The sequence below is a fragment of the Acromyrmex echinatior genome, chromosome 4 (genome assembly GCF_024713525.1).
Source record: "Acromyrmex echinatior isolate Ae372 chromosome 4, ASM2471352v2, whole genome shotgun sequence".
NCBI classification, from domain to species: Eukaryota; Metazoa; Arthropoda; class Insecta; order Hymenoptera; family Formicidae; genus Acromyrmex; species Acromyrmex echinatior.
This window is the reverse complement of record NC_141855.1, coordinates 14,405,152-14,423,866: the sequence shown is the minus strand read 5'-3', so window position 1 is coordinate 14,423,866 and position 18,715 is coordinate 14,405,152. Positions and strand designations below refer to the sequence as shown.

Here is an 18,715-nt window from a genome sequence, read left to right as displayed (position 1 = left end):
TAAAATTCTGCCTACGCCACTGTTTCGGATATTACAGCAGATATTTCAAACGAACGGGCACAATGGATCACTGCGCGTAACCCGCACGTAGCTCATCGCCGCATTTATAATTCATCCGTCTGAAGTGGCAATAATGGCGCGCGCCACCGATACTTAATACTACCACGCTCAAACTCGACGCAGTAATGGAGTATATTATTTTATTTTACGATACGAGCGCGATGGTGTGCTCACTTGATCTCAAAGATATCGATATTGCTAGGCTTCCCGGCGTGCGGTCCGATTTTAATAAATTCCGGCTTTACCTACGACGATACACTGACTAGGAAACATTTTAGACCGTCTAGGTTTTATATAGATAGACTGTAGTATCGCTTGCTATTTTAATTTTGACGGTAATTTCTGCGTGTAATTTAAAGTTTGATTTCTTCTCAGGAACATATATCCTGACAAATCAAAAAATCAATCGAAACATCGTTAGAAATCGAGTATTGTATTTTAGCGACTGATAAAATACAGAATTTATAGGAAATAGAAAGCCTGAATCAGCTATCAATTTGAGAGAAAATAGAATGGGTATACAAGGGTGCAATAAATCGTGGCGAAACTCTGCTCTATTTTTATCGAGCGTTATAGCCGCGGCCTAGAAAGTTTCGACGATTCGCCCTTCTGTCCTGAGTCATTTCCTTTTCTTTCAGGAAGGTATCGGCTCGCTAAAAGTGGTGCCTGGGGGAATCGAGCTAAGAGGTCAAGCTGCCGTGTTAGACGCCCTCGTAGCCTCCAGCCTGAGATCTCGGAGGGGCAAAAACTTAGTGCTGGAATCATGGAGTAATTTTACGGCCTCGGCGAGATCTCACGATGGTCGGCTTCTCGCGCGATTAACAGTTGGTAAGTTATATTGATGGTTGCGTACAGCAGTCTCCATTTTTCATACAATTTGACGTTAAGAAGTAATTTTAATTTCTCAGAGAGAAATGAATTTATATAAATGTCTTAACTTAAAACTATATACGGAAGCTATATAGTTTCATGAGATATTCTAGATTAATTTGCACACGGGAGTGTAATTATTTTGCTAACGTATCTTTAAAAATTTAGTTAAATATAGATCTGATATAATTTTGTTAGATCATTAAAATAATTACGTAGGAATTTCAAATGATGAAAAATATTGTAAAATTTTTGACATTCTAATCAGTTTGAGCGCGTTACGTAATTATTTTACTAATTCAAAGAAAATTATGTAAGAAAAAAGTGTCATGCTGATAATTTATCGCAATTCTAGCAACATTTCTCGTTAATACTAGCAGGAATCTATACACTGAAAGAAAAGATTGGCTGAATAGGGCATAGCATTTTTAATTAATTGTAGCAGCCAATTTTTGGTTGCGTTAGCTTATCGAAATCCTATGTTGACATTGCAGATAGGCTAACGCAACTAAAAATTAGCTGCTGCAACTAATTAAAAATGTTATGCCATATTTTACCATCTAATTTACTGCAGCAGCCAATTTTTTTTTCTAGTATACGCTATAATTATTAAACGAAGCTACAATTTTTTCAATTTTGATTTCCTAATTTTAAAAAATGTATAACTCTTTTTTATTTTTATTTTTAACTGCAGAACTATGAAAAAAAATGCTATTAGAATTACCCAAAAGTGGGATTTGAAAAGTTAGTATAACATTAATAATAAAAAAAAACAGTTCTAGTAGTACTCTTTCTCTATTCATAATTCTATACAATTCCTTATAAAAATAAAAAAGACTTCCACATTTTTTATACTAAAAAACCGAAATTAAAAATATAACGTGTTAACTTCGCGAATCTCGCATGATAAAATATAAAAAATGATAAATATTTCCACTTTTAGCTACAGATCCCGTTAGTACTATTCAATTTACCAATGTATATAATTTAAAAACAAAGTTTTAATAATTATTATTTTTAATACATTTTAAAGCAGGGTGTTAAAAAAAAATTTCAGCATGTATATGATAAATAATACACACCATAATACACACTGAATAAAGAAACCTCAGAGAACATAAGTAAAAAAATTCAATCATTTCTAAGATACAAACGATTGTGTATCATAACTGACTTAATAATTTCTACATGTCGTGTGCGACGTGAAGATTTACTTCAGTGTTTACAAAATCGCGTTTAAATGTTCTGATTCAATTTCCATACACACTTTATAGCAAAAAATTTCATCAGTAATCAGTAAATTGACATCAATCAGTCATTACGATATCAGTGTTTTACTTATCTTAATTTTTTTTTTCACATCATATGCAACACAGAAGAGAGACAATAAATCAGTTATGAAACTAATATACAAAGTTGATTATATTTCAGAAATGGTTGAACTTTCTCAATCTATGTTCACTAAGGCTTTTTCACTCAATATGATATGTATTATCTATCGTATAAATGCTGAATGTTTTTTTTTACTCTCTGTAATTCCTGATATATTTCAGATTAAAAATCAGTCAAAATCAGAGTATATTCAATTAAATTCTACTTCCAGGGGAAGATCGCGTCGACTGTGTGTCTAGAGGTTTCCGAATAACTGATCCAAGAGGAGGCGTGCTCTTTTCCGCGGACAGAGAACAAGTTATCGTGGGAGCAGAAATGTTAAGGGTGACCGGCGACGGTGGTGCCGTTTTCCAAGGGAGTGTGCAGACTCCGCTGGTCAGAGGAGAATCGGGACGCGGTCTTAAGTAAATATATTACAAACACTTAACGATATATTAAATGCATACGTAATATTTAACTTTATGCAATCGAAAGAGATTCCTGACGTATATAGATTTCCCCACAAATTATTTGTGGATAATATAATTATCTAATATTATACTACAAATAAACAATGTATGGATATTTCGAAATATTATGCAATTATTTGTGTTTATCGTTAATATTCGTACCAACATTTCATCAAAGTCCAAATGTGAATTTCCGTGCACATAATTATCCTAGCAAGTAGTAACTATATAAATAGAGTCAGACGAATCGAATAGCAATGTAACCATGGAAAAATCGGAAAGTTGCAAAAATAATTTGTTAAACTAAAATATGATCATCGATCATTAGTTTTTTTTGGAAAATTTCGTGAAGAACATAAAGTTTATAGATTAAAGATAAAGCGTATTTATATTTAGTAAGTAATGCATCAACAGGCAAATTAATAAAGACGTCGAGTGAATGAGATCAATCGATCGTCCTCATTCGATCTTATGATCAAATAACAACGTAGCGCCGTTTCTTCGCGAAAAAGCCGTTTCGAAAATGGCAACTCTCACCTATCTATACCTTCAATCATCACACCTTTGGCCCGAATAAGCTCATACAATCCCTTAACCCTTCTGCCCCCCCAGCTTCATCCTCATCTCTCGCCAAGCACCTCAGTGTATTACGGCGAGAGATCGAAGTCTGCGAATGGTGGTGACGGTAGGACGGGGAGGTTGGAAAGATAGCAAAGAGGGGGACAAAACGGAGTTGTACCGCCGCACCGCGGTTATTGATAGCGCCGGGCAATTTACAGACGGATTTACGATTACAATAAAACTTTGCTCGCGCGGAAAATTATATTCATAGGATTGGATTTACGCCAGATATGAAATACCGCGGATCGTACAAGTTCCCGAAGAGGTAGGATAGACGGAAGCAGAAGTCGAAGATCGGGGAGCTGACTGTGGGAAAAGAAATAAAGCAGAGTAGAGCGGTAAAGGAGCAACTTCGCGGAGAACGAGAGGAGATGAACGAACGCGTGGACTGTCTCCTTCGGAGAGAGAATCGATTATTGTTCGACTTTGGACCACGGGAGTCAATACAGATATTACTCTGTTGCTGGAATACTTGGATATAATACGACGGTTTACGGGCACACGGAGATTTACGATGTAATTCGAGTCATTGTTGGAACATAATGTACTGAAATTAAAGTCTACGAATTTGATGCCATTGTTCATCGAGCAACGATTGTATCGCTGTGTAGCATCAGTGTTTTATTTTAAATCGTGAAGTTAAAAAAATAATACCGCCACACTTCTCTCAAAAAGAATTCAGTGAGAGACTAACGAGATGTTTGTACGTATATATATATATGTATATAATATGAAAAATAGTTTTAATAAGTGATATATATATATATATATATATATATATCACATATCAAAAATATTTTTCATATTCTTGAGATACACATTGTTATTATATTGAACTCTGTATCGAGACGTTATCATAATTATTTTTTTATATGATACCTTACAATTTGTTATTATTTCATTATTAAATATTCTAGTATTACTGAAACATGTACTTATTAGATAAATTCCGAAAAAGTTTTATGTATTATAATTTTTCTTTTAAGTAATACAAAATTAAATTATCAATAAAATATGAATGGATTATAAAACATTAGTTGATACATGTAAGAAAATATAATTAATGATCATCTCACTTTTATAATATGTTAATTAAAATATATTACGTATAATAAATATTTCTTATTTTTCTTTCATTTATTTTATTTATAACACATATTTGAGGTATCTCTGACTATTGCTTTCGTGTAATATTACATGATGCATATAATATATTTAATTCTCGAAAAAGACAATGTAGATAATTATTATATTATATTCTAGATATTTAGAAACAGAAAGAAAAATTACATCTATAATAAATATTTAAAATTTTCTATATATTCACACATAAATATCTTTTATTGTTTACTATCAATGATATACGAACATCATAAAGAAAAAATAATTAAACGTAAAAATTTTATATCTCCAAAAATATGAATACTTATTATAATTATTATGGTTTGAATTTTTGCTTATTTCTTCTACTACTATTTAAACACTCAATCAAAAAATTGGATTAATTATAATATTATCTACTTATTTATAAACAATCAATAAGAAAATATAATTAATATTAATAAAATTATTTAAAGAACATCATTAATAATCTTCATTTTATTCTTAATTCTTAAATATCTTATCTACTATAAAGCAAAATATGTAAAAGTTATAATTTTTTATATACTATATTTGAAATAATTTCTTCTTTATGAAAAGTCTGTAAATTTTTTATCGAGCTGTAGTTGCAAAATATTTCTTATCCATATTTGTCAATTTGTTTCATAAATTTTAAATAATTGATGTATCTTCAATTGAATTTTTAAGATACCAAAACACATGTTTATTTCTATAGAATAGCATTTAACACATGTTTTAATGTCTTATTAAAAAATTGTAAGATGTCAATTATTTAGAATTTATGAACAAATTCACAAGTATCAATAAAAGCTATAACAGGAAATATTTTGTAACTAAAGCTCAATAAAAAAAAGTTAAAGATTTTTTTAAAGATAAAAAAGAAATTATTTCAAATTTAGTAAAAAATTATAACTTTTACATATTTTGCAGAATACTTTGTAGTAGATAAGATTTTTGTGAACTAAGAATATCATGAAGCTTAAATACATTAATGATGCTCTCTAAATAATTTTATTATCATTAATTCTATTTTCTCATTGATTGTTTATAATTCTATAGAATTGTTCTATAGAATGCATTCATTTATTTAACATGCGTTTTAGAGTTTTATTAAAAAAAAAATATATATATATATTCTAAGATATATCAATTATTTAAAATTTATAAAACAAATTCATAAGTATAAATAAAAGCAACAATAAAAAATATTTTGCAATTAAAGCTTGATAAAAAAACTTACATATGTTTCATGAAGAAAAAATGATTTTAAATATAGTAAAAAATTAAAATTTTTACATGTTTTACAGAATACTTTGTAATATTTTAATTGATTTATTATTATTAATTTATTTTCGATACAAGAATGCACTTGTATGGAATATTAAACATAGAACTTATTATTTTATTTTGTTATATTACGAAGTCATAATAGATTAAAAATACATTCTTATATTGAAAATAAATTATTAATAATAAATTTATAATTTTATCCAGCATAATTCAATATTGATTTTAATCTATTTAAACCCATTCATCTTAGAACAACAGATCTATGAAATACGAATTTAATTAATACGCAAATCTAAATCTGCGTTACATGTAATAAACAACTCATATAATTTTTATAGATCCATTATCTCGATTTAAAATAAAAGATAATATATCACTTACAGATATGATGCTTAACAGCGGAGTTGTAACTTCACTGTAGTTATGTTAATCTGAAACATAAAAAGATATCCAAATTACAATATTATTTTCAAGTGTTCAAAATAATTAGTATATTAATAAGAAAATTATTATTACGTGTATTAAATTTTACAATATTATTAATTTATCTTCTCTTTAAGAAATTCTTTGGAGTAGAATTTCATTTTTAAAGAGTGAATTGAGTCGAATCGAAAAAGAATGGCTCAATTTTCAATCTTTAAGAGAGAAATTTCATTCTCCAAAGTGAAATTCATTCTAAAAGTTTTAGAGGGTTGAAATTGAAATTTGTAGAGTAATTATGCAACTTTCATGAAAAATATTTTTAATTATAGAATTTATGTAAAACCTTATAAATTAAAAAATTTAATTATGATATCTGTCAATATATCAAATCAATTAATTTGATACTTAAAAATTTTATGAAATACAACGACTATTTCATGAAAATAAATAATTAATTCCAAAAGAGTACCAAGTGCTAAATCAAAAATATTGCTCACCTTAGAGTTGCTCCGCCAATGATTTGCTAGGGCTTCTCCTCTTCTCAGAATCCTCTGACTCCTATCCTCAAATTATTAGGTTTCTCCTCGGTTTTCCGGTTACACAATATTCACTAAACACACATTTAAATTAATCCAAATATTTGAATTAATTAAAGACATATTACGTAATCGCGTAATACTTTGCGTGACATTCCCGAAATTAATACTAATTAAAATGTGCAAGAAACACGAATTGTTACGTGTCTTTTTTATGAATTTAAACATCAGAAATGCGACTGTCGACTCAAACGAGAATATTGATGACAATCAAGCTTTTTTAAATTTATGAAACTTCTCTAACGTTACCTCGCTTTTTTGTATGATGCTCGTGCAATGTGAACCGCGTTTAACAGAATTATTTAACAATTGGAAATTCTTTTTGTCGAAATAGGACTATTCGTCTAAATTTAAAAGTATAATCCAATCAGCAAAAAAAACTTCCAACAGTTGCAAAATAAACGTTCTGTTGAACATAGCCGTGTTCAAGTCGATCGACAAAACATGCTCGCCTGCTCGCCGAGCGATTGAATTTGGTTAATTGGATTTATAAGTAAGAAGTTTACCAATAATTTAATAGCTCGGCGAGCAGGATAACTGCTTTGCCAGAACGTTCACAATGACTCGCAAAAATAAGTTAATTATCGCGTGATATTTCGGATGATGTTTTCGGTATTTATTGCATACGTACTCTTTTATCGCGATGTCTTACGAATTTCATGCGGTACGCAGTTAGCATCGTCATGAATCTGGCAGAGACGAGAATGTTCAGAAATCGGGCAGCCACCGCGACACTGCACCTGTTGCTCCCCTCGCTTCAATTCGGAAAATTACTGTACCTGTAACGGACAAACGGCACATGTGTTTCAGAATGGCGACTAATGTATTACGACAGAAGGGACACGAGTATGAGTTAAAAATAAATATTCGCGCTATGTGAATTGGGAGAAATTATCGTTTTGGCGTGAATATTTCTGCCCTCGATCGAATGCGTTTTCAGAAATTACCGGTATACACGTTTGGGCTGAGCAAAACATAACGAATAATAAGAACACGAGATCTATTCGCTATCTACATATGTCTCACTTGCGAATTTATGACCGTATTCACCGAGCGAATAATTAACGCGTCATGACGCCATAAAACTCAAAGTCGACCGTTTCGCGCCCACTTCGCTTTTGCGTTGTTCCTTCGTTTTCAAAAATTACCAGAATACACGCTTGTGTTGCACAAAATAACGAATAATAAGAATGCTAGAGCTATTCGCTATTTATATACGTTTTTATTTGCGACCGTACTTACTAAGCGAAGCGTCACTAGGTCACACAGTTCGAAGTCGATCTATTTGTTGCTACGTCGTGCCGCCATTTAGTGGGTGATGGGATGAACTGGGCGGCAACTTCACACTGATACCGCGCGATACGATACGTCACGCGGGTGAATTCACACTTAAGGTTTGCCAACGTTATTTTGATGATTTTAAGTAAGGCTGAAAACTCTTTCTGTCTCTGTCTCTTTTTGGCTTTAAAACGAGACAGATAGAGTTTTAAGTCTCATTTAAAATCAAAGTGCAACTGGGCTTAAATAAATTAAGTAACACCTAAATAAATAACGATCACCATATGCAAAACACACATACACACACACAAACGAAACAATCGCATGCAATGAAAAAATAAACGCAAATCTTTATTCTGCATTTGCGTTTGCAATTTGCGAATTACATAAAAACATCTTAAGACGTGACGAGGCATCTGAAAATATTATACAAAATCATGCATTGGAGTATTGCAAACGCACAATACATTTTGAACTTGTAAATCCCGTCGAATATATGATACATTATTAATTCGGAAATAATCACCTAGGGTGTTTTTACATGAATGATTTAAATTATTCACACATGAATTGTTATTTCGCATGGATTGTTTAACATATTTTTTTTTAATAATTATTCTTTAAACCTTTAAATGTTATATTGCGCATTTTCATTGAAAATCCGCAATATAAAAGTGTTATATCAATTAAATTTTTATTTTTAGAAATACTAGCCACCTAAGGTTATTATTCTGTTTAAATATTTGTTTGATTTCTTCTTACTTTTTTTAGAAAATTATGATTAAATCATATCCACATTCTCAAATACTAATAAATTGTAATAATCGTATGCAATATGTTGTTAATAATAGTGATTTTAATTGAGATGTAAAAACACTCTAGATACGTTTGCGTAAAAAAAAAAATCAGGCATCTAGTCCTGGATTAATGGATACTGAATAATTGATATATCACAATTTTCCTTTGACTTTTTTTAATCGCGCTGACCGGTGCTTCAATAAATTTAAATTCATGCATCACTTTTTCGATCCGAAAATAGAAAGTGATATACGAAGCTCTCGACATGCTGTTACTCGTGATTTGATCATTAAAGAATACAATATATTAGTCTAAATATCACCAATACGCGATAATTCATAATTTTTCACCATCATTACTTCTATTTCGAGCCTGTGATAGTAAACTGTATACCTTTGACGAATAGTAGATGCTTCGACACGTTCACGAGTCGCAAATCATAAGCGATGATCAATTTTTATTCGTAGAAAATGTTTAAGTTTTATAGAATATTATGCGACGCACGGAGCGACTCGTACCGCTGCTATTCCTTTACAAGGTCGCCACGCGAATGCCAAAGTGATGACGTATCAACCATCGTACCGCGCAGCGCGCCCCCCTCCTTCCTTTCCCTCACCGTTCGCCGAGCGTCGTTCGTATTACCAACCGCACGTCGCGTATGAAAAATATAAACGAATTATTCAATTGTTACTTGTGCTTTTGACGAACGGACATTGTACATTTGTACATTTGCGCTTTGCTTTAATAATTGTTCAATTCTACATTACTTGTGTGATTTTTTTAAACGTAATTATTAATTGCACGCGTATGGCGTATTTTTGTTAATAACATTATATCTCAATTTTCATTATTCTCTTTAATGATTCACATTTAAATAGAAATTGATAATATTCTATATATTCTTTATATAAAGACAAATGCAAATTTTTCTTTCTAAAATTGTAAATTCGCGCTAAATACAACTTTGGCTAAAAGTATTAAATATTTTATTAACCATTATTTAATTTTTTAGCGAAAAAATTGATTTAAGACACTAATTGTTTGAATTATTATTTAAAAAATCTCTTAAATTTTTGTATAATGCTAATAACTATTAGGTGTTGGAATTAATTCGTAGCGTTTTTAATGAAAGAATGTTATTTATTTCACATGAGCATTAAAAAATACATTAATGAAAGTACTTCCCATCACTTGTAAAACGCTACGAATTAATTCCAACACCTAATAATAGCAATTAATATAATAATAAAAGAATTTCAGATAAATGAAAAAATATAGATGTGTAATACTTTTGGCTAAAGCCAAATATAATGTGTATAAATAGTATTCGTATATTTAGCGAATATGCATAAGGCTGGAGTGTCCTGGATATTCCATGTGCATGAGTAATGAAGGATTAAAATAGCGATTAACATTGAACAATTAAAAGCGTTTTAAATTCTTACAGATCTATTTGATTGAATTTTAATTCAAATATGTTGTGTAATTTTCATCATGTACATATATACATATATATGTATGTATATTCCTAGCTATACACTTTTTTTTATCGATATATACACTTCAAATCGTGTATACTTTAGATTATTTATTGATATATACACTGGAATACTCTTTTCTATATTTTTTACCGTATCTTCCGTAAAAAATGGACATATTTCAATAAATTTTTTTTTCAATCGATGGATAATTAAGAAACAAGTCCATAATGTATAAACGTCGATAGAATTAAGTAGCTCCGAGAGATATACAGTGAGTGTGAAAAGTATTCGTACAGAGAAAATGTTTTTTAAAAAAAACTTTATTTTTAAAAAGTAAACATTATCCAACAAGAAATGAATTATTGAATTCATATCGAATGAATATCGATACGATAATTTCAATTTCAACACTAGTTTGATGTCGATTCGACGTTTAATTGACGATCCTTTCTTGATGGATAATTAACAATTTCTTCATAAAGAATAAAATGGACTGTATAAGTCCAGACTTTCTTAAAATTATATATACTAAAAAGATGTGTAATTATAAAAAATATATTATCTGAAAAATAAACGAAAATTAAAAATTGTATTGGTTGGATGATCAAAAAGTATTCGTCAGTCGAGAAATTTAGCTTCCAAAATCAGAAATACATGCGAAGCTCGGCGAAGCGGTTGTTTATGTTAAAACAGAATGTATTCATTGTATGAAATTGCTAATTAATGTTTATTTTCTACAGATAGATTTTTTAATAAAAATTTTCTTGTGCAAATACTTTTTGCTCTCATTATGTATATACAGGGTGCGTCACCAAAATCCAGACAAATTTAAATTGAAATGAATGTAAATTTGTCTGGATTTTGGTGACGCACCCTGTATATATATATGTGTGTGCGTGTGTGCGTGTGTGTGTGCGTGTGTGTGTGTGTGTATTTTAATAATCTATCAAAAATATTAATTATACATACAAAACATACATTTTTTCGCGTCTAAAATGTGTTGAATAAATATATATTAATTAGTAGACAGTTAGTTGACATAACCGAATTATTGGACAAAAATTTTAAATACTAAGCTTTTAATAATATATACGACTCGAAATAAATTCATTTAAAAATTTGATATAATTATTTAGAAATTTATTTCGAATTTATTTAGAGCTGTACATATTATTAAAAGCTCAATATTTAAAATTTTTGTCACTTTGCCCAATAATCATATCCACTAACTGGTACATTTACCTTATGTAAATTCAAATCTCGACATTTAAATATTTAAACCGCATTATATATTTTATTTTAATTATTAAAGAGATGATCATTGTAGTTATTGAAATAAAACAATTATTTACATCTCTACTGTTTTGATTCACATATTGATTCGTGATTCATAATTAAATCGTGCAAAATATTCTTTGATAAATTGCTGCGTATCTTTTTTTGATAAATAGCCATCGCTTCGATATGTTCATCAAATCGTAAATCATGGAAGTCAATTAATCACGTGGACTGATAATCGGTGATAATTCGTGGGGAATAATCGTGTTTCGAAAGCTAATGGCGACACACGATGTAGTTCACGGCTTTGGAAGTCTAATGATGATATTGTTACTTGAACATATCCCAATTGATGAATATTCTGTGCATTGTGTTAATTCATATTGTTCATTTTATGTATTATAAAAAATGTTTTATATAAAGATTAAGTTATGTAATAACATACGTATATAAATTTCTATTTCTTACACATAATTTTTCTTTACAACGAATTAATCAGTATTTTAAAACATTGAATTTATTATCATTTATGGCTTTCCAATCTTTAACATCATATATCTCTATGATTTAAGTTGGAAGTTGAAATTCTATTAACGTAAATTCCGTTTGAAAAATTAGTTGAAGAATTGGCTTCTTGATATCTAAAGGAGGAAAATGTTTGCGGAAAAACCTCTTTCTTCAATCGTTTGTAACGTTTGGAAATTATTAGCGCCTCGATATTTTCGTTAAGAAAAAATTGTCTTCGTGTTAACAAAGAAATTTGTCGTTAAAATATAAAACAAAAGAAGTAGAGAAAGTTCTACATACAGCACATATAAATCGAACTATTTACTATGCTATAGGCTCGAATCAGCAACGAGATCCTTGAAGATAAGTGCTCCTCAGCGGGTGGTGATCGAGTCCTGGGCGAACGAGATTTCAGCTTCTTGCTTGACGGATTTGAAACTGCAGAGCGTTCATGGAGCCATCCGGCTTGACGCCAAGTCTGCCTACATAAAGGGCCTGAAGACGGCGATCCCGGTACAAGGACACTCATCCAGGGAGCAACAGCAACAGCAACAACAACACACTGGCAGATCCTCGTCCGCTCATCAGAGTCAAAAGGAGACGACCATCTATCAGCTGTGTGTCTGCGCAAGCGGCAAGCTATTTCTCGCCAGGCCGGACGGCAGTTGTCAGGCCGACAAATCGATTTGCTAATACAATTACGTGGTTCGACGATGTATTGCGAAAGCGCAGAATGATTCATTAGGAATCATGGTGAACTGTGTAACTCGGTGATCTTAGAAACAAAGAGAGAGAGAGAGAGAGAGAGAGAGAGAGAGAGAGAGAGAGAGAAAGAATGGAAAATGCACTACGATCGGCTATCGGCGCGATCGGGGACGAGGCCTTTATTGGAACACTGCAAACGATATCAAACGAATCTATGCGCCAAACGGGTAAAGATGCCCCCGAAGTGCAATGTGTCAGTATATTCGCAGCGAAGAAAGAGTTAGAGAGAGAACTCGGTAACGGATAGTCGAAGCTATAATTAATTATTCCCAGCACGCGCTATTTTTCAATGAACGCGGCGTACGATACGCCTTCAAGTGCCGGGTGTCCTTCGAGAATCTCTGGTTTACTTAGGTTTATTTAGGGCCTAATCCAGTTAACAAGCGGCGTCGCGCCTCCCCCAAAGTGCATACATGTCAATTAAATGGAATTGCATCGAGCGCTTTTCCCTTTTTTTTTCTCCCTCGTATTTTACTGCAGTTCAACGTCAGTCATATTTAATTGAGTTGTTGTATAAGGGCACAATCGGGTGTTGTTGCGGCTTCAATCCCGCGCTTAAGGCACACGTCAATCTTCCCTAGTCACGGCGCGGCGTTTTACGGCACGAGCCAATCTTCGTTCCGTAAAATATCCGACCGATACGGCGATGAGACGCGTGAATAAACACGTTGGGCGTTTCCCTCGCAGCGGGGAACGCAGCCGTCGCGCGGGCATAAAGGGAATTCTCGCGAGGTCTTGACCGGAAAAATTCTCTCGAATTCACGGGTATGCGGGGAATTCTCTCTGAAGAATATTCTTCCAAACGGCGTACACCGAGAGGTCTTCCCTTTAACTTTTTCTCGCGCCAGCGCCATCGGTCAATGGCAACAGAGGGAGAGCGCGAGATTTTCGCCGAAAGTCACCGTCTTGCATTGTAAAAGATGTCTCGCAATGCGACATTTCCTCGCCGTTTCGCGGCGCGCTCACTCGCTCGGCATCCTTGAATTTGGCTCGAACTTGTATATTTCTTCTCCCAGCGGAGCGACATTTGTCGGGGGTTCTCGAGATATCTATCGGGGATCCGGAAGAAATCAGATTCCCATGATACCGCGGATAAAACGTGTATTACTATGTGTACGTAGCACTGTCGCCGATGCTACTCCTCGACGCGCGATACTCGGATCGAATTCTCATCTTACGTTTGTCGTTAAAACCATCATAAGGTTCTTAATCTTAATCCTTCGTCTACAATCTGAATCTCTTTCGGCACAAGCAAAATTTTATTCTCAAATTTCTCTAAAATAAAAGAAGGCGTTGTCTCCTCCCCCCTCCTCCTTTTAAAATATTTTGTTAGTAATAGAGATGTAGAATTTTAAATTTTTCGAAAGCCTCTAAATTCTTTGGAGTAGAACCTCACTCTAAAGAGAAAATTGAGGCAGTCTTAAAAAAGAGTAACTCAATTTTCAATCTTTAAGGTCAGTATTCATAGTCAGTTATATTCAAGCTCTATCTTGAGGTGTCACAAACCAATCGAAGGGTCGTAATTTAGCGTCTTAATTAAGACGGTCTTAAAATAAGAACCGACTATGAATACCGGCTTATTTCACTGTACAGAGTGAGATTCACTCTAAAAGTTTTAGGGAATAGAATAATAAAAAAAAATTTTGCCAAAAAAGAGATCTAGGTTACACGCGGAAAGTTAAATTCAGTGCAATGTTAAAAAAAAATAAATAAATAAAATCAAGTAGCTGCATGAAGGATTGCCAAACGTGATGTTGAAGACGACGGTGATGAAGATGGGTGATGATGAATTCGGGACGCTTTGTATCGTCGGGACGAATCGCGTTCATCACCGTTAGACGGTGCCCGATAAAATCGAATCGACGAACTCTCTTCGAGATCATCCCTCTTTCGTTCCCGTCCCCTCGTAGCATCTCTATCGTCTCCTTGAACATTCGATACTTTATATCTTGTGTACCTTCATATCTTGGGTATACGCCTGACACGGCGAAACCACTTGTAGGCAAATCGTTCGTAGCTCCCCCCACGAATCCGCACTTTCGCTCGGTGCTGATGGCGCGGGGCACCCTTTCAAGGAGATTACTCCTCGCGAATCGCTTATTTCTAACGCGGTGTCTGTTTAATCCGTGCTCCGATACAAAGTAGAAGCATTGTTGTAAGTAGGGCGACGGCTGCATCGGACTGCACGTGCCGCCGGAAAAGGCGAGAAAAAGTTAGATAGAAAGAGAATGTACATGTGCGTGCTTGTGTGTACGTGAAAACGTGAGAGATTGTGACTGTAGTTTGACGCAACCGGATCGAATCGCGATCCAGCTTGTACGCTGTACATCGGCCATGTCCATTTATTTATGTATGTGGCAATAAAGTCGTTATTGTTACTATTATTATTAACTGTCGTGGTGTCTATTATTGAATATATTATTCTTACCGTTGTTCATATTATATTATTCCTACCTGTTGTTTTATATTTTATTACATTAGATAGGCAATTGCATAGAAATCTCAAAATATTAGTACAGATTCATCTTTTTACATTGAAAGAAAAAAAATGGCTGCAATTATTATAATTTAACCTGTAAAAAATGGGAGGTCTGTTTTTAAAATCTTTCCTCTGAGTAAAATTTATTATAATTTATTTTATTTCTTGCTTCAAAATAAGATATTTCTTTAATGCCACTCTGGTAGTTTTCTGGTTCAAAAATTTAATTCTAATTTATAGACATTTTCAATGCTAATTATATATATATATTTCTTTTATAAAATTACAATTATTATTATTAACATTATAGCAGTAATATAAAAAAGAGCTCTTAACCGTAATCATTTTAGCAGTTTGTTTGATATTTATGCAATTATAATTGCATAAATACCAAACATTTTTCTCTCAATGTACATACAAGTGTACATTTGAAATTTGAATGTATATTGAATGTATATTTCATCGTCCAATGTTGGTCCATTAGCCTTATCATTTTTTCTTCATTTAGCTGAATGTATTACCTTCGGTCTAAGAGCGCAGCTTTCAACGTTACAGGTAGGTTTGTTATTTCCGTAACATAAAACATCCACAAATGACTGAATGATATATGTATATGCATAACCATATTCAATATGCGCATTCTACGGTTTCCACCAATTATAACTCATGTAAACTAACAACTGCCGCAAAGGCTTTGTTCATCCAACAATAACCGAAACTTTCATAGCAAAATTACAATTAAAAATTTAACATCGGCTTCAGTTCAAAAATACAAACGGCCCCTTTCGATCACGCCTGTTTGTTTGTGAAAACATGCGCTGAAATTTTCAAAGCCGCACCTTTGAAATTCATCTATCTCCCTCTTGCTATTAAAACGCGGCTGTTCCGGCTCGACGGCGGCAGCAACGGCGCCGACAGTGCGAAAGGAAAATAGAAATTTAAATTAGAGAATAATCTCAAGACTAGTTCGAACAGCTAGCTGCATAATATACTATATGTCAAGCGGGCTGACAGGTAACAGAAGCAATCTCATCTAGTACCCCCTTAAACAGCTCTGACGGCAAGGTAATTTTCTTGGAATTCGGGATTAAAATTGCATCTAGCGGCGACGGGGAGGTGGATAAAGTGCATAGCCAAGTAGAGAGAGAGAGAGAGAGGGGGGAGAGGGTATTCCGGGAGGGGTTCGGGAATTGAAGCGATTTAACATAGGGATGCTGTGGGCCAATGAGTTGATGTGAATTAACAGCGACAGTAGAAAAAAATATTTTCAATATAGTAAAATACTGTGTTGATCCTCTTAAAGCATGCAAATCGCAAAGAAGAAGCGAAAAAGAAGCAATTGAATCCGATAAAATAATTAAAAAAAGTTTCTTTGAAATATTATTATATAATACAATTATGGACGTGTTATTTTATTATTAAATTATTTTACGTTTTTTTTTCGAATTACAGCAGAAGTTTCACAACAAAATTGATAAATTAACCCTCCGTCTTTTTCGTCCAGATAAAATGTTTTTTTTACTAGGCTTTAAAAAACATTAACGAGTTTTTTTCATATCTGTATTACATTTCCAATTAGTTTTTATACTCAAACGCAAAAGCCTTTATTTAATAAAAATTTAAATTTGAAAATGAGGATGAAATTTGAGAGTAAAGATTCGCTTTTGCCGAAAAAGAATCAGCGAACGGTTAACGGCTTAATCAATGTGCGTAAAAATCAATTTCAAATAAAATGAAAATTATATCTTTCAGTTATATAGCGAATGATTAAATAGATAAAAATTTATATCGATTTAAGGAAAGTATATTATAAATTATTTCGGGAAAGAGAAATATATAATCATTCAAAGGTATCCAAGTACGTTCACCGTCCAGATAAAAATTCTTGTTCATTCATTATACAAGAGGTACCTGGACGAAGTACTTATTTAATGTAAGTGAGTGCTACCACTGATACTTGTACCGTATACGTACTCGAGGACCTCGAGTGAGCTCGATTCATGCCGTGGTACACGTAAACCACACAGGAATGATGGTGTTAATGGCAGTGATCCTAGGTATAGGATGATTTCTGTGAAGCGTGAAATTGTTGCGCGGGGCACGAAGCGATAAAGCATCCGATAAAGCTTTAAATACGAATTAGTATCATCGTGGTGGTGTGTATAGGGCAACCGCCAGTGCATATATATAAACCCTATCACATCTCTATCGGACGCAACATTCTGCGGCAGTCTGGTGATAAATGACACGAATATTACATGCACTTATAATAATTCCACATATATTAGGACTAAATTAGGACTAAGTTATTTGCACTTTTTTAGTATCTTCACTTTCTTTCTTTTCAATGCCCGAATATATACTCTCAAAATTTTTTGAAACACTTTTTAAAAAATTTTTTTAGACACTTATTCTATAGAATAAAAATTGAGCCGGTCTTGATAAAGAGATTGTCGATCTTTAGAGTGAGGTTTCACTTTTTAGAATATTTATCTCAATTTAAATGCAATAACTTTTGGGGATTTTAAACAACACGAATAAATTACTTTTCTCTCTGAACAATGTCACCTCAAAGACTCAACTTTGCTTCTATTCTGTAACTTTTAACAACAATGTTAATATTGTTATACTGTTATTGCGCAGCTTTTTTTTATTGCGTATAAAACATGGGTAACAACAATGCAATGACATCGATATTGTCGTCGAGAGTTACAGAATAGGAATTTTACGTTTTCAGAACGACTAACTTACAATGTTGGAAAATCGATAACGTTTTGGCGAATGTCAACGATACGTGGCAAAATGTGTTCTGGTATCACATGCACAGGTGGTTCTGAGAAGATACTCGTGCGTGTATCGATCGATTGTGATCTGTTAATTTCCACTATGTCGGATCTGAGCTTATTATATCGCCTCTCAATAGTACAGATCCATGTTGGGTCAAATGTAATAAACTCACGAGCGAGCACGACCCCGAAGTGGGGGTATAGTACGTAACGTCGGCGGCCGTAAATCTAATGATTTACACCGGTGGGAGGAAGACAAACGAATGGATCCGCCTCGAGCGGGTACGGACTTACGGCACGACTTGAAGTAAACATTCATGAATCTTCATGGGAATAACTCCGATGGCATCTGCTTCGACAAGTCCAATCTCCGTGAGCGCGCGTTAATCCCTTTGCAAGTCGCTCGATCGAGCCTCGCGCAAATTATGTTCTCTTCGTCAATTAAGTTTGCCTTTCGCCCTTCATCTTTAAATCGCCTTCATCCTTTTACGTATTCATTTTTACGCTGCCTTTGAGAGAA

The 18,715-nt window shown here is 33.0% G+C and overlaps 1 protein-coding gene and 1 long non-coding RNA gene across 9 annotated transcripts in view; one reads left to right on the top strand and one right to left on the bottom strand.

The window, feature by feature from the left end:
• The window catches only part of LOC105148348 (uncharacterized), a 163,092-nt gene extending 153,135 nt beyond the window's left edge, over positions 1-9,957 (bottom strand). Inside the window, exons 1-4 of one of the 2 annotated variants that reach the window (XR_015544979.1) lie at positions 8,066-9,957; positions 7,455-7,602; positions 6,725-6,837; positions 6,186-6,235 (exon numbers count right to left, since the gene is read on the bottom strand). This is a non-coding gene — a long non-coding RNA (uncharacterized LOC105148348). The remainder of the gene's footprint in view (positions 1-6,185; positions 6,236-6,724; positions 6,838-7,454; positions 7,603-8,065) is intronic. The other variant, XR_015544978.1, reaches the window with a different exon arrangement.
• The window catches only part of Scgdelta (sarcoglycan delta), a 351,842-nt gene extending 336,521 nt beyond the window's left edge, over positions 1-15,321 (top strand). For all 7 annotated transcript variants that reach the window (XM_087405814.1, XM_087405815.1, XM_087405816.1 and 4 more), the window contains 3 exons: positions 699-888; positions 2,534-2,726; positions 12,501-15,321. In XM_087405814.1, the coding sequence (XP_087261940.1) occupies positions 699-888; positions 2,534-2,726; positions 12,501-12,858 (741 nt within the window). In that variant the 3' untranslated portion in view covers positions 12,859-15,321. The remainder of the gene's footprint in view (positions 1-698; positions 889-2,533; positions 2,727-12,500) is intronic.
• The last annotated feature ends 3,394 nt before the right edge of the window (positions 15,322-18,715 follow it).